The 24,249-nt window shown below is 41.6% G+C and overlaps 2 protein-coding genes and 1 non-coding gene across 4 annotated transcripts in view; 2 read left to right on the top strand and 1 right to left on the bottom strand.

Annotated features, from left to right (window-relative positions):
• The first annotated feature begins 6 nt into the window (after positions 1-6).
• Positions 7-3,607, top strand: LOC116239593 (uncharacterized). The gene is made up of 4 exons (XR_016470125.1): positions 7-81; positions 156-211; positions 1,467-1,550; positions 3,437-3,607. It is a non-coding gene; the product is annotated as an uncharacterized LOC116239593 (transcript).
• Positions 3,608-4,071: 464 nt separating this feature from the next.
• GRIP2 (glutamate receptor interacting protein 2) overlaps positions 4,072-24,249 on the top strand; it is a 248,274-nt gene continuing 228,096 nt past the window's right edge. The window contains exon 1 of the mRNA XM_090148253.1: positions 4,072-4,834. The gene's annotated coding sequence lies outside the window, so the exon portion shown is untranslated. The remainder of the gene's footprint in view (positions 4,835-24,249) is intronic.
• Positions 7,086-18,753, bottom strand: CCDC174 (coiled-coil domain containing 174). 2 transcript variants are annotated; one of them, XM_090148264.1, is made up of 11 exons: positions 18,650-18,753; positions 18,067-18,171; positions 17,169-17,269; positions 15,592-15,650; positions 14,198-14,378; positions 12,859-12,954; positions 11,506-11,642; positions 11,080-11,174; positions 10,741-10,888; positions 9,292-9,429; positions 7,086-8,990 (listed from the first exon to the last, which is right to left on the bottom strand). In XM_090148264.1, the coding sequence occupies exons 1-11, from the start codon at positions 18,689-18,691 to the stop codon at positions 8,155-8,157; spliced, it is 1,938 nt and encodes a 645-aa protein (XP_090004390.1). In that variant the 5' UTR covers positions 18,692-18,753; the 3' UTR covers positions 7,086-8,154. The 2 variants fall into 2 exon arrangements, with proteins under 2 accessions (XP_090004390.1, XP_090004391.1); XM_090148265.1 differs by lacking the exons at positions 17,169-17,269; positions 18,067-18,171; positions 18,650-18,753 and adding an exon at positions 16,161-16,261.

Raw genomic sequence — 24,249 nt, 5'->3', positions numbered from 1 at the left:
GGAAGTGCTACGGCGGCCGCGTGGGGTCAGACGGAAGCGGTGCTGAGCGGAGCGGTGCTGGCATCATGTCGGGCCGAGAGGGTAAGGCCGGTCCCGGGGGCTGCAGGCGCCGGTTGTGCCGCCTTCTCGCTTCTCACCGCCCCCTCTCTTTGCAGGCGGCAAGAAGAAGCCGCTAAAGCAGCCGAAGAAGCAGACGAAGGACCTGGATGAGGTAGGGCGGTGGGGGGGGCGAGGCGAGCATCTTTCCTCAGAGGAGCTCCTGCAGCGCCTCGGCGTGCGTGGGATGCGGGGACGGGCACGGAAACCGTGGGCGATCCGCTAAGGGAATGCGTTGGAGATTGTCCTGAGCCTCCTGCTGCGGATCCCCGGGTATGAGGGCTCAGAGTGGAGGTGTAAGCTGTGATTGAAAAAGAAAAACGTGAATTGGATTGGTGAGCAATGTCAGAATCCTGAGTGCTGAGGAGAACTCCTATAATCCCTTTCAGCGGTGTTGCCTATGAAGAGTACGTATGGAAGAGATAGAGCAAGTCTGAGCTCTCTTGAATTCTAGAGGATGTTCTAGCAGGGACGTGCAGTGGCTGCTTTGCCTGTGCGGTTTGCCAGCAGCCTTATTGTATTTCTCAGAATTAATACAAATGCATTAAAAAGTGAATAGTAGTGATGTGTATGGAAAGATTTTTAAGTTACGCTTTTTTAGGTAAAAGCAAGCTTTGTTTCTTGTGTCCTAAGTAGTCCAAGATTTATTGTGTTTTTGCACTAGATTCACAGTAGCAGTGGGAATTAAAGGTTTTAATGCAGACATCATTCAGAGGGCAGAATGAGATGATGTTAAGGGAGGTGATACTTTCTTAATTTTAGAAAAATCAAACACACAAAGTGAAAGTTTGGTCAATTTCTGTGTTGTGGTGCAACACAAATAAAGCCCCAAACAATACTCTTTGTCATTGTTCTGGGAGGTTTTGCTTATTTACTAGCACTGAGCCATCTTGCATCAGTTTAGTCTGTTAGGTTTTGATTGCTGTTGGAACATAAGTCCAGTATTTGAAGGGAGCATATAAACAGGAAGGGGAACAGCTGTTTATGAGGGTGGATAGTGATAGGACTATCTAAGGGGGGATGATTTTAAACTGAGACAGAGGAGACTTACATTAAATATTAGGAGGAAGTTTTTCACACAGAGGGTGCTGGCACACTGGAACAGGTTGCCCAAGGAGGCTGTGGATGCTCCATCCCTGGAGGCATTCAAGGCCAGGCTGGATGTGGCTCTGGGCAGCCTGGTCTGCTGGTTGGTGACCCTGCACATAGCAGGGGGTTTAAACTAGATGGTCATTGTTGTCCTTTTCAACCCAGGCCATTCTGTGATTCTATGATTCTATGATAATGTTTTTTTCTCATTGCTTTCAGTTGTTTTCCAACTTCTCTGAGGCAGGAGATGTTAACACACTGTTGTTCTTTTCTTTAGACAGATCTGGCATTTAAACAAAAGCAGAAGGAGGAGCAAAAGAAACTTGAGGAGATGAAAGCAAAGGCTGCTGGAAAAGGGCCCCTCAGTAAGTGAGGTGCCATGCTGACAGGAAAAATTGAGTGGCTTGCTGGCTTCAAAAGTTTAATGTTTTTGCTTGACAAACATAAAAAGAGCTGTACCTGTAAATTATTCAGCACACACTGGGAGGCTGATGGCAGCTGTAGATGATAAGTAACAAATAGAGGTTATTTTTTAAAATTATTATTATTTTTACTGTGCAATTTAATGTCCAAATTACTGGTACAGTTTATATTTTAAGAGGTGTAACTGCATGCCAGGTGTGATAAGCTGTTCTAGTGGGATGGTGCAGAGAGATTTCTGCTCTTATTTTAGCATACCATCTTTTGCTTTCCAGGTGTATTAAGAAATACAGGCTTTGCCACAATTGTGAAATTTTAACAAATTCATTACTTGCTATCTTAGAGGGTGAAATTCAAGAGCAGAAGATTCATGACAGAAGGGGGGAAAAAAACCTCACAAAAAAAAAATCCTGTGACTGGAAATAAGACTGGTTTCAGTGCTCTTGCTTAAGTGAATTTAAAGTATGCTCTGTCAACAAAGCTGTCTGACAGCTTCTTATCAAGAAGAAACTTTGCAGGCTGCATTGTGATGGTTCATCCAGCCTGCTCTATATTTCAAATGATGGCAGTAGGAAATACTTTTAATACTGACTGTCCACTCAACCCTGTCATTAACAGAAGTCTTACCAACTTTCACAAGACTACATTTATCCATTTTTGCCTTTATTATAGACTGTTATCTTGCCAGAGATCGAGGTTAGACTCTCAGGTTCTCTAGTTTCATCCCAGAACTGTTTCTGCACCTGGGAGTTATGCTGGCAGTGTAGCTGGCAGATCACCAAAATAGAAGAATAAGATACAATAAAGTCCTCTGACACAGTGGCTGTAATGATAAATTACAAATCTTAGCCAGCAGTTTTGCAGCTTCATATGTGAGTTTGTGCTCTTGGGGTAGAATACAATCCAGTCCCACTGACTTGGGTTATTTCTTGTCTGTTTATCTCGAAGGGATCTAGCTGCTCTGATTTATCTGCTTACAAAAAATGTGCTGGGTGTGGGACTTACGGAATGTCTTTGGCATTACAGACATGCAGAAAAATTCCCCGAGCTTTCCTTCTGTCCCAACTACCTTGAACTTTTTCTCTATCAGGCCCTTTGGGTGTGAGTAGCTCTGCACATCTGGATAGCTCTGTCCTGCCATCACCACTCTTCTTTTTATTTGGTTGAATTTCAGTTATCTGGTTCTTGTCCAATGCTTGCAAGAGCTGACAGAGGTTCCGTTGTTGGAGAAGCTAGACTGTGCCTGAGAGCCTCAGCAAGGCAACGCTGTTAGAATCATTATATCACAGTGCAAAGTCTGCTGTTGACTATCAGCCCTTACTGTCATTTTCTGCTTTCCACAGGTCAGCTATGACACGTGTTGTAAAACAAAACCAAACAGCATTTACAAAAAGTGCTGCACTCAGTGCCACGTTAATATGTTGTTTCTTTCACATTGCTTTACTGTCTTCAGAAATAGGGACTGCGAAGAACAGATGCTCTGGTAATTCCAGTGCCTGCTTCATTGGTGCTCTGGTTGTTGTAGAAATACTGATGCTTTTATTCCTTCAGCCTTAAATTTGATTTGATCAGACTGTTGTATAAGAAGTAATCGACGGAGGAGCAAAGAACTGCTGAAGTACTTTGTGCTCTTGTAAATCTGGGGTGTGTTTAGTTCCAAGAGGGGCTTTGGTTTTCAGCATGAAGTTAAACACGTAAGATCCCAAACAGTACCGCATGCAGTTCACCAGTGGGGATGTGAGTTGCACGGGCAGCCTGTGGGGCTGTCAAAGCTGCAGGAGCTGTGTAACCTGTGGTGTCTGAGCCGTGGTGGTTTGGTTTCTTTTGGCAGCGAGCGGTGGGATAAAGAAGTCTGGCAAAAAGTAGTTCCGAGCTGCAGGATAAGACACCTTCAACTTACGCAATGGATCCGCAGCCTTCAGAAGACGAGGAGAACCCGCAGCTCTTGGGAAGCACTGTACATTTTGTTTAGTCAGAATAAAACTTTTTTGTTAAGAGGTGATATTTTCTCTCTTCACTGTAGCTTTTTTAAAAAAGGTTAATGTGGATGCTCAGGTTTAGTTGCAGCTGTCCAAGATGGGGTTGTACCGACATACGGGAGCTGGAGGTACCAGAACAAAAGCTCGCCTTTTGCTGCCCGTTCCTGCGCGCCCCCCGGTAGCGCTGCGCTCTGGCAGGAGCCGCGCGCCTTGCGGTGCAATGGCGCCGCCATGCGGTCGCACGCCCTCGCTCGGCGCTATCCTGCGCATGCGCGGTGCCCCGCTGCCGGCCGCCGCGCGTGAGGATGCGCATTGGTTACGTCCGCGCGGCGCTCCTCTCTAGCTGCAGAAGGGCGGCTGGCGCACGCGCAATGCCCCTCTCGCCTTTGGGGGCTGCTGCCCGCACCACTGCGGGCTGAGCGCGAGCGCCGCACCGCGCATGCGCTGGCTGGTAGCCGATTTTCCCGCCCCGTCGGCTCCCGCCTCGCCCTGAGGTGACCGTTGGCCGTGGGGTGGGCGCTGCGCGGTACCCCCTCACAGAGCAGCGCCCACCTCAGAGAAGTAGCTTACACGGCAGCAAAACGCTGGTGGCTGGGCAATGAAAAGCCATCCCGTGCGTTTGCAGGCTGGGAAGCACAGATGAACTATCCTGCAAATTCAAAGCAATAGGGGAGGCTGAGCAAGCACAAAGCTGCTAGCAGGATAGCGAGCTTGCTTCAGATTTTGTTTGAAGGTTCCTCAAAATTTCCTGCAATGCATGAAGAAAATATGGCTGCAAACTTCCAGTGCAGTCATAAGAAAGCATTTCATATTTGCATAGTTCACATGTTTTGAGACTTCTTCACCGCTGCCAGAGATGTCCATTATCTACTTACATGGGATTTAGTTCAGACAGCCCGCAGCTGAAACCAGAGCAAGGCTGTAAAGGTCACAGTAACCTCACACAGCATCACAAGAGGATCCAGGCTGCCCTCAGTGTGTACCACAGTCAAAGCTCCCAAAGCACATTTGCTCCTGCACTAAGATATGGACAAGCTGGTCCAAACCCAACACCAACATTTCACCATTTTCATGATTATTCCCATTCCTCAGTCCAGTACTAGTGAAAATGACTCTTCTAGGAAATGAACACTTCTCTGAAGCTTCACGTTTGCTGCAGAAGAACAGTGGAAGTGAAGCTGTGCGCTAATGAGGGGAACGACCTTCCCTGAGCTGTTTGGTTTCTGTGCTGACATATTTCCCTCTCTCTGGTAGGTAAGCCTTTTTATTTTAGCTGTACCTAAAAAGGGACACACGAGAACTAAAAACACCTGCTGGAAATCACGAGTTCTGAGTATGAAGGCTGGCACAATTAACACCAAACAATTGAAAATGGGTTAGTAAACTCCTGTGAAAGTGAGGAAGAGCTTTGGGAAACAACTCATATAGTAGCAGGCTACTTCATGCAAGGCTACATTATTTATTTTACCTATCTGTTTATTTTGAGCAAAGTAACATTTGCTCTTGCTGATAAGCAAAACCTGAGGTGCACACAAAAGGCACACAAACAGTGCAGAAAAGGAGGTGAAGATGTGGGTACAAGTGTTTGAGAGAGGAGCAGTAAGACTGAGGAGGATGCTTACCAGGGGGAGTCACAGCTGTAGCGATAGCATAAACTTCTGAAATATGCTAAATGACTGTGAGCAGAGCTAGGTGAAAAGAGGGTTGAAATTACAAGTGGAATTCTTTTTTATGCAGGGTAGCTGGTTAAGTAGGTTATTTACATCAGTCATAGGTTGAAATATGGTAGCAGATCCTTAACAGCCCAAGTGCATGCTCACTTTCCTTCAGCATCAAAGTAGGTTTTCTGGGGAAATGGTTAAAATGAGCAGGAAAAGGGAATGGGAGACATCATCAAGATTGGGAAGAGGAATGTGACCTTTGCAGTGTATCAAATAAACAGTTGTTTGACCCAAGAATTACTAAATGAAATGAATTAGGTTGCTGATCAGAGTAAAGTTACTGAGGTGGTCCAAAGTGAAATAAAGAGTGAACAGAAACATATATTCCACAGCATGAGAAAATACACACAAGTGTTTCACCCAGAAACCAAGGCAAGAGGGAAGGAGACCAAATGGCAAAGTGACAGACTGCTGCTGTGTGAGAGCTGTTCTCAGCAGGCTTCAGTTTAATGCAGACATTGAACTGCCTTTCTGGCCAAGAGTCCTCCTGTGTTTAATATCAGGCTATGGAAATAAAGCTGACAAAGGAGCGCTTTGATTGTATGTTTCTACATAATGCTACATTATGAATGACATTCGTTTCTTAGCACAGCTGCAGCTCAGTGTTAAACTAATGCAAAGACTGTATAGCTCTTAAATCACACACGTACATAAAATTACCCCCAGTCTGAAGGGCAGAGAGAAAACAAAACTCCAAGGCAGTAGGAAATGAATGCAAATGATTAAAATAGTATCAGAATAGATAGAAATATTGTTTATATGGCAGTCTACTAAAGGATGTGATTGCTATAATGAACTCCAGTCATGCTCTAATGATTTAAAGTGTTTTGCTCACTCTTTGGAGTTAGTTCTATGAACATCACACCCTACTCTGAGTCATACCCACTTAATTGATTTATGTGAGGTCTTCAACATGAAACTTCTCTAATATCCCTAAAATGCTTCACTTCTACTCAAATGCGGTTAATTCTGACAAGCAACCCCACGATTGTGTGCACATCTAACAGAGCTGCACAGATAATGACTTAAAAGCATCAAACTTCCACTTCATTTCTACTGTTGTCATACTCAATGCACAAAAAATTTAAGCCCATTTTCTTGAAATTGTGTTATGAGAACTTATCTTTACAGAAGAAAGCTCCTAAAGCACAGGGCAACTACTTTCAACTTAGAATTAAACGTGAGGTGACACAGCATTTGAAAAACCCCTCCTGGGATCAGAATAATCAGAGACTACTTCAGCATTACTACAAACACCTCGCAGTAAATACATACATACTGGCAGGATTTCTCAGAGCAAATGTGTAAGATTAGAGCATCACCCCATGGACATTGACAACCTGAGACTGTACCAAATTAAAGAGGAAAGAAAACAGTGTTGGTGCTCTTACACTTGGCGAAAAGACAGATTTATAACTTCTTCCTTTTAGTAATTAGCATACAGTCATTGTTTATTTTCAGGTTCTTTATTCATTCTGAAGTGTTTCAAGCAAAGGAAGAAGTATAAACTCTAATGCCATGCTGCCCAGCTAAGTTCAGGACAGCAGCAGCAGGCACTACTGCTATGCTTTTCGTGCCTTTCAGGTGGATGCTGGCATTGTGTTTCTCCCTCCTTAAACTCTAGGTCTGTTCAGAGAAATAGAAGCCCCACCTTATCATAAAGCTCCAGTCCCAGAACCATTTGAAACAATACAAGACTGTAGAATTCTGTGCCTTTCAACTGTTTCCAATGGCGCTTGCGTTGGGTGGTATTCCTCATGTCAGCAATAGTAGAAAAAGGAGAAATAAAAGTATTTAATAGCTGAGGTTAAAACATAGTTGATGGACAGTGACTGTATTCTGCTCAGGTCAGAGCAGTCTGAGGTCCCACAGGAGCACCTGTGTCTTTGCTCATTCTCTGTTTGACTCCACTTCAACATCACTGCCCTTTAACTTTACAGAAAATACACAACTGCCTGTTCTAACCAACTTCTCTAGTTTTTCTTTTTGTGAGCTTTTAAAATACAAGGAGGTACCTAAGTTACCTTCACAATTCCAAATGTTCCAAATGGTTACTAAATATAACTGTCATTTACTGAGACTCTGCAATAAGTTTATTTGGTGTGGGTTAGCCTGCTTTATGTATCACCACAATACACAGATTTCAGAAAAAAAAACATTAAATAAAGCCTTAAATGTAATAGAATGATGCAGGAATGTACTTGAAGAAGGAAGAGAGCATTTTCTAAACCAGTAAGACAGTAATTTCAGGTGTCAAGGCTTCTAATTCAGTGGAGCATTTATTCTTAGTCTTACCATCATTTATCATTTTCTGTACTGCCCTCCTCTAACTCTGATCTGCTTCACAGAATTACAAGTTAGATACAGACTTCAGGAAGTCAGAAGGCATTATGACCATAGAGAGTAACCCCTTCACCTGCTTGCTAGCTAATATTCTGCACTCTGTCCCTGAAGTCAGGTGATAACAGGTGATAAAGTGGGTAACACATTTCTTAAAACCTTTTTGTATTTAGCAACAGAAGGTCTGCCATTTCAATACTGTTTCTATAGATATTACTGAACCTTCAGTACCTCCAAAGCAAAAGCTATACCCAAAAGTACAGGCATGAACACGTACTAAACTAATTAAGCAGTGACAAAAAAGTACATAGTTTTAATAAAGAGGAGGAAAAAAAGAACAGACAGGGTAGAAGTACAGCTGTGATGTAAGGTAGCTTAGTTCACCAGGAAATTTTCATCTACTTATAGAACCTTGTTTTTCCCAGACATAGGAAAATGACATTCTTGCTCTGAAGATAATTCTACTCCAGATCTTTAAATTACATTTCTTGTATATTGTTTTACTCAGTTCAAGTCACTTGTCTGTAATAAGACAGCATATCATCTAAACTTTGGTAAAGTGGTTCCTGTTCCTGATTTTGCTTGTCACCAGTGTATGTCTGCCCTGGAGGAGGTGCATCCTGAGTGCTGCAGTCACAGGCCTGCCCTGACTGTGCTGCATCCTGAGCGCTGCAGTCATAGGCCTGCCCTGACTGTGCTGCATCCTGAGCGCTGCAGTCACAGGCCTGCTCTGGTGGTGGCACATCCTGGGTTCCGTAGCCATAAGCGTGCATTGAAAATGGCACATGTGGAGTGCCATAGCCATAAGGTTGCATAGGTGGCATCATATGCGGGGTGCCATAGCCATAAGGCTGCATTGGTGGCATCATATGCGGAGCGCCATAGCCATAAGGCTGCATTGGTGGCATCATATGTGGAGCGCCATAGCCATAAGGCTGCATTGGTGGCAGCATGTTCTGAGCACCACAGATGTAGGGGTGTGCTGACGGCAGCCCATCCTGCTCATCATTGCTGTCAGTCTCTGCTGATGTTGATCCATCTTCAGCATCACTGTCTGAGGCCTCTGCTGGTGCTGGCCCACCTTGAACATTGTTGCTATATGCTTGCACAGATGGTGGCACAACTTCAGCTCTGTGGGTACTGGCCTGCACTGATAACTTCTTTTGGTCCTCTGATATTTCTGGTTCTGTTTTTCCAGGAGAGGTTTCAGGACTGTTCAAATTCTGGCTGCTGTAACTATCGTCCTTCTTTTGCCCCAGAAAGTAATCAGAAGGTGGTGCAAATTCAGGATCTCGCTCATCTCTGAGTTCTTCCTGCTTCTTCGACCATTGTCCAAACATCAACTCTGTTAGAACGAGGGAAAACAGTAGCTTAAATATTGATTTCAGTGAGAAGAGAGGAAACAAAGAAACAGAAGATGCAGTTCTTAAAGCCACCTGAAGTTACTTTCACGTAGTCTATCACTGGCTAACATGACTTCAGTAAGAAGTTAATTAGAAAATTTTAGTACAGTAAGACTACATATTTGTCCAATGTAGGAAAACAGAGCAGAATTCCCATTGCTCCAGTAGAAATAAAAAATACAAAATAGCAAGGAGAAAAGCATCAAGAGAGTGAGGAACTTTGTTTACCCTTTCTTTCCTTACCTTTGCCTTTATCCCACTCACGGACATAAGGCACGCCAGGCTTTGTATCTCTTCTCTCCTGGATGACAACTTCTACCTTTCTGCTTGGTCTTGGAACTTCAGGTTCAGCTTGTACTGGACTGGTGGTGTCTTTCACCTCTACTTTGCAGGAGAGAACATTTTTTTGTTACTGATAGGATACAATCTCTTAAATGAATTTCATAGGCAGAATAGGAAGAAATGCTATATAGAGTTATATGTAGTGAGCTTACAGTAGCCATCTAATTTCATTCTAACAATGAAATGAACCCTAGTAGCGAGGCATTTATCTTTTAATTCTTTCATGTTAGTTCAGAGGAGTTAATGGGGAAGCCAGATAGTGAGGCAGCATACTTCATGAGTTTTCTAGTTGTATCAAGACTGCTGAAAAAAAAAAAATCAATTGTCTAATAGCCCAAAAAGCAATGTGCTGAGTATTATACTGACACTAGAGAATTGTTAAAAAGAAGAACATGAGTATGCATCTCCACTTCAGCAATCCTAGAGAGGAACAGTTTCATTCTTTTTCTTCTAAACAACAGTAACAGTTGCAGCAGCACATTACTGTTCATCATTTCCAAAATGCTTCACAGTTAATGGCTTGGCTAGACTTCTGACAAGTTAAATATTAGCTACAATAGAAGACAGGACAAGTGAGTAGTAGTGTCGTAAGGGAGACAAGGCAGAGATGGGATTAGAACTCAAATTCATCATCTCAAGTCCTGCTTACAGACGGGACTGAAACTCTGAGTCAATACATAATATTGAAATCTTGCTAATATTCTTCTCACTTATCTTAAAAGCCAACCAGTACAATTTCAGCAACTCTGCCATGCTTCATTAACCTGCACAACTCCTGCTGTCAAGCATGACTGATTCAAAAAGAATCAGTCCATGCATGACATCCCACCTTTCTTCCTGCATTATCAAGCTATTTCTGGCACAATTTTATATCCTCACTGTACGGAAACTGTTGATCACAGCCTGAACCTCTGATTGACCACCTGAGGCAAGCAGTGAGTCATTTGCAGGAACACAGGTGAAGGCAAATCACCTGTGCTACCAGACGGGGTGGAGACTGGCCCCATCTCTCCTAGATCCCATTTAAGGCTGACTGCCACTGAGGAAGGATCTCCTTCTGGAGATCACTCCTTGTGGAGTTTACTGCAAGCACATGACACTGGTGAGCATTTCCATTTATTTTATCTTTCCACCGTGATAATCTTACTAAGCCTTACCTCTGCATACCTATTGATTGTACATTCACATAATTATATGAATTCTCATATTTTAACTTATATACTCTATATACACAATTAATATAATACCTATATCTTAAATCTCTAAGCCTGTACCACTTGTATGCCCACCCATTGGTCAGGTACAAGATGGCACAGCAACTTTTGATCTTAAAAATACAAATATTCATACCTCCATTCTCCAGTTTTTCTGCCTCTTCTTCTAATCCTTCTTCCCTTAACTTCTTCACTTTCCGTGCTCGAAGTTTAGACAGCCTTGATTCTAGAGCTGCCTTCCTTTTTTCTTTTAACTGTTCACGTTTAGTTCTTTGATCCAGTGTCTTAACAGTAAAGAAAAACATGAATTAACATTCCTGTGTTACTATAATCAACTACATATCTTCCTTTGCTGAAGGAAAGAAAGCAACACGTTTCAACAGAGAAAAGGAGACAATTTTGAGTCAAATGCAGGCATCACTGAGCATAAGACAAAAAAAAAAACCCAAACCATCAAGTCAGGAGGCTGCCATACCTGCTCTCTTAGCATATCCAGTGTTGCCCGTTGTTTATGCCTAAGATCCTGGTCACGAGAGAAGGCAAAGTAACCAACACCAAGCTGTCTGGCCTCTGAGAAGAAAAAGTCAAAGTTATCCTCAGTTTACTGATAGGATACAGGCACTGAATTACAACATACACCATTATCTTTTTTTTTTTTTTTTTTTAAATGTGTAAAATAGGCTTAGTTAGATGAGGTAGGAAGTGAAGCCTCCTGAAGGAGAGAAAAAACAATTTACTGAAAAACAGGTCTAGAAGAATGTCCCAGTAGTTTGAATAGTTAATACAAACATGGTTTAACATACATGTGAAGTCTGCCACATGGGCAACAAGAAGTACCTTTCCCTTGCTTCCTCTAAAGTTAATCTGTGTGAAGATAAGTGACACAAAGCATGAAGCATACCATTTTCTCGAATATCCTCATAATGAATGGGCCCCATGGGTTTTCGGAGGGCTTCTTCTTCTTCTTTTTCCCACTGCTGCCTCTGAAGTTCTCTTTTCATATCTTCAGATAACAGTGTATTCCCATCAGGGTCCAGTCTAATTTAAAAAAAAAAAAAAGAAAAGAAAAGTGGGGGGAATTAGGGAGAACAAAGTTATTGGTTCCATGGTATGTTACATCAGTTATGATTGGGTCTAACCGATTCCTGCAGCTTTTACAGAATAGATCACAGTAGGCACCACTTAGAAATTATACAATGATGAGTATGGCAAGGTACCAGTAGAACATGTTATTAAAACAGTTAAAGTTCTATCCTTTCTCTGAGGCTTTATCAAATCCTAATCAAACACAGAATGGCTGATGAAACGTTAGATGTTCACTCTTACTGTCATCTGTTTGGATATTAGCAACCACATATAGAAGTATCTCAAAGTTGACGTAAGAAGATGAAAGCCATTTGAGATAGCACAAAGCCAATCAGTTACCCTAGAAGTCAATTAGTACTCAGCACAGGAAATATTTGTTTTCTTAAGGGAAGCAGCAACATTTCTCACTTTTTGTCTAGCTAAAGCAAGCTTTGCTGATAGATGCTCATCCATATCAATCCAGAGGCTATAATTTCAAAACACTCCTATTCTCTTTTTATTTTAAACACTAATAAGCTGCTGGTGTGAAAGTATCTTCACTTCAGCAGCTCTGCTGAGGTACCCTTAGATTATATTCTGAAAACAACTCCATGCTGCCATAATAATTTTAATAGGAAAAAACAACCAGTTAAAGTGCCATTTAACAAAAGCAAAATCAAGAGAGATCTAACAAAGTTGCATTTGCTGAAGGACTACGATCAGTTTTCAGGTTTTTTGGAACCAGGAATCAATTCTCTGGTATTTTCTGGAAGCTGTAATAAACCACAATTAGCTTACATGGACCACAGTTTTAAAAGATGCATCAAGTATCTGAGAAATTGCTAAATCTGTCTTTAGAACTCTTTTCTACAAACTACATAAGCAAGGTTATCAAAAATATCATTTATGCTTTTATTTCATATCCTCTATTATAACAGGCCTCTATTCCCTTGCAATTTAAGAACACCACACCAGCCACATCATTCGAATAGTCAGCTGCCAAGGAATACTTGGCAGACTGTCTGAATTTATAATAGAAAACACTGATAAAACTATTGTCATGTACAATTTCTGTGTGGCTACTCTGGCTGTTTCTTAAGGCATAATGCAGAAACCAGCAGAAGCTGGCCTAGAGCAAACCTAGAGAAAGCAGTAGATTAAACAACTCTGGATTAAGAATAGGTAATACCTTTTCCCTTGAAGTTCCTGATCCATTTTAAGTATACTTGGTAAATCCTTCTTCATACAGCGTCTAGATCGGCCCAAGGAATCAACATAATCAACCCTGTAATGAAAGCAAAGGACATTTCATACAAAACTTCTGCTTGCAGGCTTACAAACAATAGCAGCAGTGACATTTTCCAAAAAGCATCTGACATCTCTCAGACTCTCTATACATGTTAATTGAAAGGTAGAAGAAACCGTCAGACTCCCACGGTCACATTCTGGACAGGCCACGTGACAGTTTTACAGAGACATTTACTCAATCTCCCTTTGAGCCATCTGCTCTGATAACAAGGTGGTGTAAAGAGACATTCAGAAGTTAAAACATCATCTAATTTTCACACCAAATAAAACTAGTTCTAATACTTGCTTCCTGTGGTGGAAATAATGGCACAGCATTGACTTCTTACAGATATGAAACTGCTACAATATACTTCAATTAATCTAAAGCCCATTTAGAAGAGCTTGATAGTGTTCATTCAACATGCGTAACAAAGGCTGACTAAAATGCAAGCAAAGCGTTCCTCTGAAGCATATAACATGCTTCTTAGCAACTCTTCATAGCACCAAACACTTAATTTGCAGTTGTCACCAAAGCTGATAAAGTGCTATACTGTTCAATGCTGCTAAGAGCTATCTGGCATCATGCTGCTTCTATTATCCCAAGTTAGAGAATTAACATTACAGATGAAAGCATAGGATTGACAACCTAGTTTCCCCAAACCAAATTTTAAGGGATCTGTACTTTTGCTAAGTTCATCATTGGATCACTGATGGTTCCATCTCAAATCTCAGTATGATACCAGTAGCACTATACATTATCTGCCCTTCCAGCCTAGCGTTTTATTCTGGAAAATTATACTACCAATCTTACTGTGGCCTAAAAGCCACAGTGCTCTTTTTCATATTGTTTATTGCTGTTTTAACTGATTACCACAATTAAAATCTTTGTTCCATAAGCATTCTTCATATGTTGATAAAGAAAACATTTAGTCAAACCAGTTTCGTAACTTCCATAAGCCATTAAAGAAGAGAGGCTACTGCAACACATCTCATTTGTAATACATTTCCCTCACCAGTATTTCTCAAAATCCTGGAGGTGGATTCTATTGTAGTGTTGCCTTTGTGATAACACGAAGTATTGTCTCTTTATAAGACATGAAACAGAAAGAACCTCTTCTCTATAGTATTAACCAAAAACAAACCAACAAAAACCCAACAACTGTCACTGCACATGTTCCATAGAATGGAATTCTTTTCTCATGCAATTGCCAAGCCTCAGCAGCCCACTCAGCAGTACCAACCATTCTTCATCTGGGTCCTCTGGTGGTGGTATTTCCATTTCTGGTTCAATTTCCTCATCATCTGTCTCTTTTTCTAAAGTCTTTCTAGCAGCTTCATTCTGATACAGTTCCTGTACTTCTCGCTGTTTGTCTATGATCTTCTGAGTGAAATCCACTAGGTACAAATCTTCAGTTTCTTCATCTAAGGCAGAAAATCAATTTGTAGAGAAGAACCACAAAGAGAACAGAACTCAACACAAAAATCAATACATACATCACAGGCACGATCAGCTCCGCAGCTGCCAGCAATGCCCCTGACCAAACCATTGGTAATACCTCCATCTCACCTCAGGTCAAACAAACTTGGAGCTGTAAGCTGGCTCCACAACAATAACATCTATTTGTGAATACAACTTGTATGCTTTTTAAAACCAATTAATTATTTATGTGTGGAACACTGAAAAGGTATCCCTCTCCACACTAAAGTATTCTATGTTCATTAATTATTTCAAAGGGTTTGTTACACAACAGTAAAAATACTTAGAATCACAGAATCTCTAAGGTTGGAAAAGACCCACAGGATTACACAGTCTGACCATCCACTGATCACCAATAGCTCTCACTAAACTAAATCACCACTTATTTGATTCTTAGCATTTCCTGTGTTAGCAGAAGACAGTCACTAGAGTACTTTTTTGAAAAGTGGAGAACAGTGATGATGTCACACGTGGCAAAGTTGGGACACTAAAGGAAACATTAGATATGAATTGCAAAGACATCTGGATTCTGGTCTAATAATTATTTCTTGCAAGCAACTGAATATGTGAAAAAAGAAAGGGACAGATTAGGATTCTCTAACTCTATTATCTGCATGACACATTGCTGCTCTTCACTTCATAAATCCCAAGAATTAGAATGCAGGACAGAAAAATAGCAATGAAATGCAAAGACTGCATAATGGAGAATACATTATTTTTTTAAGTTTCTATATTGAAAAAACAAAATACATTCCACCCACTTAATGACTAACTGAATGAAACAAGCTCATGGTGATTTACTAGGACAAACTGTCCTTCAAAAAGTAATTTCATATTTTCTAGTACTTACATGATTTTCTCTTTGATAGCAAAATAGCCCTTGTCAATCACTTTGTATAACAGCTCCAAAAAAACCACTTCTAAGTAAGACGACAAGCAGGGAATTTACATTGCTGTAAGCCACAGTGATAGGCCAATCCTTAGGGTGAATTTTGAAAACAAGTTCCTATCTCTATCCTTAAATATACTACATTGATTAATAGTAAACATTGTAAAAAAAATAATTCAGTTTTAAATCAAAACAAAAAAGTAATTATTTAAATTTATCTTATATATAAGCGCACACATAGCTACTTATTTTAGATTAGCTTTGTTTACCTGGGAAATCACCTTTTGTCATCTTCTCATACAGCTTTGCTTTCTCTTCAAGTTTCTTTCTGAGAAACAAACAAACAAACAGACTTGTAATTTCACTAATTCCAAACACCATAACAAACTATTTATGCTTAGGTAAATGAGAAAAGTAATGCTAAGAACACTTGAAATATCTACTAAAAGCAGAGTACTATCTGTTGTTTTTTTCTTAAATTTTAAATGACATTTCTGAAGAAACACAGATATCCTATTCCAGAGTTTATACTGAAAAATAAACTGAAATCACAGCTGAAGTTACAGAGTCAGTCTTCAGTGTAACATACTGAGAAGGCAGGGATACAAAGTCACTAGTATTCTACCTCCACACAACTATTGTGGTTGGTCAGATAAATACTAGAAAACTACTTACAGGTGTGAGATAGTGAAAAAAATAAGTAAGAAAAACTCAAAAAAGATATAACAGTGTAACAGTCAGAAAGATTGATGCAGTGGAAGGGTGATACAAGAGTGTAACAGCAAAGGGACTGCCACAGAGAGGATGGTATTCCGAAAGAAAAGTAAAGGTACCCCACCTCTAAAGCTCTAGGCTCACAGGAAAGACTCTAAGAGGGAGAGATCTCCAACCAGAGATCCTTTCCCCAAACGGTCAGCCCTTCGGTGAGGTCTAAGGGAGGTATAGCCAGGCTCCACTCCTTCCTGTCACGCAGCTGAATTGCCTTCACCTGTGCTCAATCAGTGGTTCAGGCTGTGACTCAGCAGTTATAATACAAACATGATTTTTTTTTTTAATTGAAAACTCTAGCTGATTTCTGGAACAGTAGAAACCAATTCTGAAGAACTAGAATCCACTTATAGAACAACAGCACATTGATTATAAATTGTATATTCATCTGTAATGGAAATGCTAAATTACGGCCTGAAGCAGTGATTGAGCACCTGGTGGGAAGGCAGGGCCAACCTACGGGAGCTCAGGTGCATGCAATGGCGCTGAGTGACTGGAAGGGGTGGAGACAGGATCCAGCCCTTCCCAGCCCTCATTTATCAGTTAGCAGTGGAGCTAAGGATATTTTTCTAGAGATCCTTGCATACTGAAGGGCTTCCAAAGGTAAGCAGTTTTTTCTAGTGTCTGCTACAGGATTTGGGATTGTTCTCATTTGTTACAGCCTAGGATTATGCTACCCTATTACTATTGCTCTATTTTCCATTGTATACTTTACTGTATAGCTAAGTCATTTAGAGGACAAACCAAATCTACAGAGCCATCTTTTGTTAGTCCAAGAAATGGTTTGCGATGTGACTTCTAAAGCATCACTGCTCTGGATTTCACTTCTAAAGATGATACTTAAATCTCAGCAGCCTTATACATTTAGATAGTTGTGATGATGTACAGGCAGATGTCTTTAGAGCATAAGAGATCTTTGCTACAGTCTGTACATTGCTCCTATAGAGCATGGGACTGATGCCTGTTGATCTGATGAGAACTGCTCATCTAGAATGCATGTAAGTTTTGATGTATTATTTTTAAGTACTGAAAAACAAATTCTACAAAACATTCCTTTCTTCTAGAGCTTAAGAATTACCTTGATTGATCTAAGGTTTGATCCTCTTCTATCTTCTGCTCAACATCTTTCTCAGCTCGTTTTGCAACTCCTGTGTTTTGTTTAGTCCAGATGCTTGGTTTCTGTGGGATACAATTTTGCAACAACAAACAATCATGAAATGATAAACATCACTCAATCGAGTAAGGCTTTTAAATAGGCTCTTAAATGCATTTGACTTGAGACTCTACCTGCTGTGCTGTAGAACACAGCAAGTATGTCCTAAAGTGACACACTGCTGTACAGTGTGATAATGAAGGTCAGACTGAGAAGTAAAAGGAAATACATATCAGGCAAAATCTATTCTGGCAAAGTTTTTATGGAAAAAATGATGAATAACTAAATAACAAAACTATGAACTGCTCATCTTTCCTACATTCATTTCAGATTAAAAATACAGCTTTTCAGTTTACAGTGCAACACAGCCTTCAAGTATAGTGACTAGTACTAGGAAGTCACAAAACAGATAGAAAACATACAGTAAAGAGTAAAAATGAGTGAGAATTGTCTGCTCACTGTGATAGAGAGAAGCACCCAGTATGGCATTTATCAGAAAGCTCAGTGGTTCTGGATGAGTTTACCATCTTCCCTCCTTCAGAGAAGTGAATAAACCTCTGAATTGAAAAAGCAGCATTTTTCTCTGTAGTTAAAAAAAAGCTTTGGCTCCTGAGGAATGAAACTTCAGAGATTACTTTGATAGGCATGGGCAGCAGTTTTGTGTACAGCAGCAAACTCTCACCTGGAAATGTGCTGAGAAATCAAAACTTCCTCATGGTGAAAACTCAAATGGCAATAGAGCTCTTTTTTACTGAGATCTAAATGTCTACAAACTGCCTTAGTTTAAGGAGAAAGGATGACAAAAACAGAAAATTGTTTCTACCTTATTGGAGGGTTTGGGTTTTGCAAAGATGCCAGCATCTTTCAGTAGTTTTTCTTTCTTGAATTCTTCTTGTTTGCGGAAGAGCTCTGCTTTGAGATCTACCAACTGCATCATCAGCAAAAGGAACAAACGCATTGCCAACCATCAGTGACTGGAAATAATTATTCCTCTATGTAGTAAAATAATCTACTATTAACAGCTATGCGAGCATTGAATTGCAGTTATGTGTGGACCCAAAAAGCAGCGATCTGATCGAGAAGGTCACTGCTAAGCTTGCAGCACTCACGGCAAGCAGAGCTGTGCGTGCACTTCCCACGACAGAGCCGTGGGCAGCAGGCCGGCACACAAACAGACGCCTCCCTGCCGCGCCCTCACTTCACAGCGCGCCCGGACACGATGAGACTCCAGGCCCTTTAACCGGCCCTGGCTCAGCGCACCGCGGGCCCAGCAAGGAGCCCAGTAGAGCTGCCCGGCCGGGCCTCGCACCACCGAGCCCCACTTGTAAGCCGAGCCACAGGCGCTGCTGCGGATGCTGCCGCTCCTTTTCTCTGCTTCCCAGCCGCGGCAGAGCTTGCTCGCTTACCGAGGAGGCGGCCACGTCCAGCGGCTTCTTCCTCCGGTCCATGGCGGCCTGAGCTCCCCGGCAACCTCCCGCCGGCCGCTTCCGTCCCTGCTTTGCGGCGACGCCGTAAAGCGCGGCGAGGTCGTAAAGTGCGGCGCTGTTACGACAGCGCTGGTACGGGCTGATGGGTCCTTCCCTGCCGCTTTGCTGGACGGAAGGGGGGATGGAGTCTGCGTGGCGTAGGTGCTGAGTTTAGGGCCGCGCAAGGAAGGATTGTGGGGGGTTGCATAGCAAAAGTGACTTCAGTTCTGGTTTAGTTGGTGAGTGACTGCTAGAGAGCAGAAATGCTGCTTGTTGGTGGATTTAGCATTGTAACCGCTGCCTTGCTTGAAGCTGTGCTGAGCTGAATTGCGGTGGTTGTCGTTGGATCTCGTGGGTCAGTGCTGAGGGATGTGAGCTGATGAGGGCTGAGCCCTGTCCATAACGCCCCAATACAAACCCACCTGCATGTGCTGGAGCCTCGCAGATGAGCGGAGGCTGGTCTCGGAGATTTGCTGCTGTGCCTTCCCTGGGTAGCTCGTTATCTGCTTTATCCTCTCTGTGAGATAAAAGGATTGGCTGATATGTTTTAATTTCGGAGTGATTCAGATCATAATTATCCAGAGTTACAAGGGGAAGCTGCCTTTCATTTGTCTTCAATAAAGTGGTTAAATATACAGTGCTCTGATGTTGTTGCTTGGCAGTGTGACAGCTGATAGAAATGTCTCGATGCAGTTCTTTGGCTTTTTGAAATGTGCTGCTTTTGTGTTTGGAAAGCTGGATCTGGCCCATGCTTGAGTAGTTCATTGGCACAGAATTGCAGATTACTGACACGCATACTCGATAGCTAAAGTAGTTACACCTGTATGCCCATGAGTATTAAAGAGGTAGTTCAGAAAAAGCTGTTTGTGGCCTTAGTGAAGCGACTTCCTTTTGGCTTCTTGAAATAAGGAGAAATGATAGGAGACAACATCTCCAGAGAAGGGTAGCTCATGTTAGAGCAACAAGAATTCCTGTTTCAATTTGCAGTGTAAGAAGAGACATGAGCACTGCTGATAAATAGAACAAAGGAATGAAAACATCTGTGCTGTTCTAGTTAAATCTCACTCCAACAAACCATATGAAGTGCCTTTACAAACCTCACCTAGTGACAATACTGAGAAGAAGAAAAACAAACAAAAAAAACAACAACAAAACAGCTCAAACCCAACCCAGGCTTGATTCTGATTTAGTAATTTCTGACTTTTATCTTTTTCTCCTTGAAGTTCATGGATTCTCCTCCATGTTGCTCATACTCCACATTATAGTGATAGGACTTGCTTGCTCATCCTTCTGAACTGCCAGTGCTGTCGGTGCTAAGTACTTTCAGGAGCTCAAGAGCCTCTTTATCCTGAGAGTCTCATAATGTGAAGTGTTCCTGAAGAGCTGATAGTCAGACTTGGACCTGTATATGCCCTTGTAACTGCAGACGCAAAAACATTTTGAGAAATCTTGACTTCTTCAAAACTTGACTTGTAGGGTGTTGTGACTGTTTCCTAAGCTTAGTGTCTGAGGCTCTAGAATCTTACATGAATGGTTTTAGAAATATGATATTGAATAGCTGTGTGGGTACTTCAGTACTTCTTTGTCTTTTCTGACTGAAAGGAAAGATGATTCAAATGCTGAATCAGGCCACTACTCTAGGAGCCACTCCTATCTTGCTGTCATCTGTCCTGTTCTTAGGTCTGGAATCAGACCTTATTGCTTGGCACAGCCCATGGCTCCTCTAAGGCAGCTCCTTGCTGTCTTCTTTCCTTGCTGCTTTGTTTTTCCTCTATGATCTGCCCATATCTTTTCATTGCTTGTTGCACCATTCTGATGTTCAATTCTTACAAGAAAACCATCTGTTTCTAGTGTTAAAAATGTGAGTTTGCAAACTTGGAAAAAGAAAAAAACATCTTCAACATATTTCTTCCTTCCTTGACACTATTTATGTTTACCTGTCCAAACTGCACTGGAGTAGCATTCTTCCTGCTTTGAGTGTTGTATAAAATGTCTCAGCAATATCTCAGCAGCTCTCTATGTCACAGGTATTATGCAGGTGGTTCTAGTGAATGCACAAAGATAGTAAGGCTCTGGAGGTGACTGCATCTGTCTAAAACTGATCCTTTCTGTTCAGTGGCATGGCCAGGATTGCAGGGAAAGTCTGTGCTACTAAATGGTTATGTGACTGAATGTGAAAAAAGAATTGCTCTTAAAAGATGAAGGCCAGCACATGTAGAATGAGACACACAGAGCTGGTGATTCTGTGCTTGCAAGAAACAAGTGATTCTGTGGGTAGTAAAGCTCTACCTGGACATGCCTGACTCAGAATGAGTCAATCGGTGCCATTGATGCTTTGTACAAAGGATGAGCTCAAGCTATGAGGAACTGTAACTTCCATTCTTCCTCAGTTAACATCAGCAAGGCCAGTAGGCAGGAACAGAGGCACATGCAGTGCTGCTCTCCCACCTGCCTCCTAGAAACACGGGGCTGCTCTGTGTGCTGCTGTGCTTGCCTATGTGTGGGACTTGGCATCAGTGTGCATCCAGGCACGTGGCTTTCAGAGCGCTTACTAAGCATTGGTTCGGTAGTTCTGAGAGCTGAGAAGTTTTTGCATCTGTAGCTCCCTCAGAAAGGCTCAGTGTTGGCTCTAATTTGTAGAAGGCTGATCTGGGGATTCTTTTTAATCCAGCCAACAGGCATTAATAAAATGTGAATGAGAGGGGGGAGCTGGAATAAGAACATTTCCAGGGTGGGAAGCAAAACCAGCTTAACCTAAAGAAGGGAGGTGAGGAAGCAGGGTAACTATGTGTATAATACAGATTCAGTGTAGTTGTGTGATGCTTGTGTCTTAGAGGGAATCAGTGAATGCTGTATAAGCTACTGTGTCTGATCTAAGACTGCTGATAGCCTTGAATTCCTGGGGAATAATTGATTCAGCTCTTCTTGTTAGTATGCTGCTCATTTTAGCACGAGGCTTAATTGTATTTACTTCCACAAAGCTGCATCAACACAAAAAGCTTGTTTATTGTTGTTGAGAAAGATGGGGGATCACAGCAGTTCGTTTGAAGGGGATTTTGTTTGAAACAGTGGCATCTCAGCAACTTGCAAGATTAGTGAGAGATGTTGCACAAACTCAAAACAAATTACTTGGAAATTTTGGGTGTGGGCTTTCCCTGTACAAAAAAAAAAAAAAGGATTTAAATAGGAATCCAATGTGGGAATACGAGAGAGACTATTCAGAACAGGCACTGTAGAGCAAGACAAACAGCATGTGAAAGGCTGAGAACCAGTGTTACCTCTAGAAGAGAAAAGCAGAAGGAATGGCTCTGCTTGGATAAGTGCCTGCATGCACGGTTAGGAAGTGTTTGTGGATACTTTGTTGATGGGAAAGTTAGTTTTCCCATCTGCCTATACAAAAAAGAAAACTTGTGAATATATAAGGTGATGTGAGAACCTGTAACAAACAATTTGGATCATTCACATCTGAGTCTGTGCCTGGTTGCCACAATCCAAGATTAAATTATGTTGATGTCTGGGGGATTTGCTGTTCTGAGACAGATTTGCTTATCATAGATACTAAGAACATCAAAGCCCTGGGGTAGGATGAAACCTGACTTACTTTCTGCATCTTGGCTTTAAGATGAAATAAAAATGTGGGAAGTAACAGTTGGATATTTGTGATATGTTGGTGCTAGCACACTGTCTTTATGCATTTTCATAGCCACTTGACACAAGGAACATAACTCAAGGAACACAGGAAACAAGAAACCTGAAAAGTGACCTAAGTTTTTTGTATTCTAGCATTGTATTTATGGAAATGCTGAGTTGGTGCAGCAAAAAGGAACAGGTGGAGGGAACATGAAACAAACCCAAAACTTTGCTGTTCATAAATCTAGATGCGCATTGTGGATTAGTTGTATGTGGGTTAGGAGAAGAATTTTAATGCTTTGATTAAATGCTTGAAGTTTTTGTGTGATCCTGGACAGAAAATCAAAGGCATAAATGGTGCGTAATAATAGTGCTTGTAATGTCTCCCTGGTACACACAGAGCTCTACTGCTCTTTGCTTCTTGTGTCACAAGCTGCAGTGCCAGCCTGCTTTTGTGCTAGCTTATTTTTCTTGCAAGCTACAAAATAGGTATAGAATACAATTCTGGCTGGATAATGAGAAATTGAAATCATGTCTAAAGTAGCCTCTTATAAAATGCCAGTTCCATAGAATAAGGTGCTCATTTGTGTTTAGTGTCAACAACATCTTTTCTTCTCAAGTATTATGAGAAAGGGAGTAGAGTACCACTACTTGGGAACAGATTGTAATTCTTCTGATGCAGCCAGAAAAAAGGGATTCCCTAAAAGCAGATAACAACTTAGATCAGAAATAGGCTTAATGCCATCTTTCCACAGCATGTGGGAGGGCCATAGTTATTGCAAGTGAAATGAATTTAGAAAGCTGTTATTGATGACTGGTGCTTTTATATACATTTTAGCAAGCTTTGAGAATGGACATAATGATGATTCCTTCTTCAGGGAATGTGTAAATGCTCTTAAATCTGAAAAATAAGAAAAAGTTTGAGTGCCAGTTCAGAAGGTGAACATGTTTCTCATTATTTCCTGTACCAAGAGATACAAATTGTCTGAACTAGTGATGTACAAAGCAAGATAGTTCCAAAGAAAACTTAGCCCATCAGTTACATTGGGAGTGGGCAGGGTGATAGGTTCATTCCCTGAAAAGGAGCTTGAACCTATTGGAATAGAATTGTGCTGTGAATGTTTTGTTGTTTGTAGTTTCTACGCAGCTGTCGTAAAAGACAAACTTGCCCTTTAAGGAACTGCTCAGTTCCTTGAGGTTTACCCATTCATCTGTCCACTCTTCTCTTGCCATCTGCTTCTTTCACTGTGGTCATGTGAAGTTGCTCCATCCCTGCAGCAAGATGCAGCCTGGATGGTTTGCAATCAGGCTTTCGCATGAAGTTTTCCTGTCTTTGCAAGCACAGATGAGCTTGCTGCCTTATCAAGGCACAGCCCTGTAAAGAAGCTGGATTTTCTATTCCAGCTGCACATCTGCAAGCCCTTTCAGGAGGCTACAGACTTATTTCTTTCTTGCTGGGTCTGGGATGCCGAGCTGGAGGAAGAGCCTTGCTTTTTGTCTGCAGAGAATGCAGGATGGAGGTAAGGCAAGAGGGGAATATGATGGGGGGGCTGTGATCTAGGATGCTCACAGGAATTAGGCTCAATGCTGCTGCTTCCCACTGATGCTGCTGGAATCCCCAAAACATTTGACCAGATATTTAAAGCAAACAAAAAAACCCAACAGTATAATTTTGCCCTTTGGAAGCAGATCTTCTCCTTACAATCTATTTCTCTTTGAAAGCACTGTTCCAGATATCTATGAAGATGCTGTTAGTAATTCATGCCTGCTCTGCTTACAGCCCTGCCTGTACTCTGAGCTTGGGCTGGCAGACATAGCTTTGTACAGTGCTAAGGCTGTGTGTCCCTTAAAGGGTTGCTATGAGAGCATAACATTTGGAGTCTTAGAAGATTGCATACCTGCTTCATGCT

This window comes from Phasianus colchicus, chromosome 11, assembly GCF_987193195.1.
Source record: "Phasianus colchicus chromosome 11, bPhaCol1.hap1.1, whole genome shotgun sequence".
Lineage (NCBI taxonomy): Eukaryota > Metazoa > Chordata > Aves > Galliformes > Phasianidae > Phasianus > Phasianus colchicus.
This window is presented reverse-complemented; position numbering and strand designations above follow the sequence as displayed.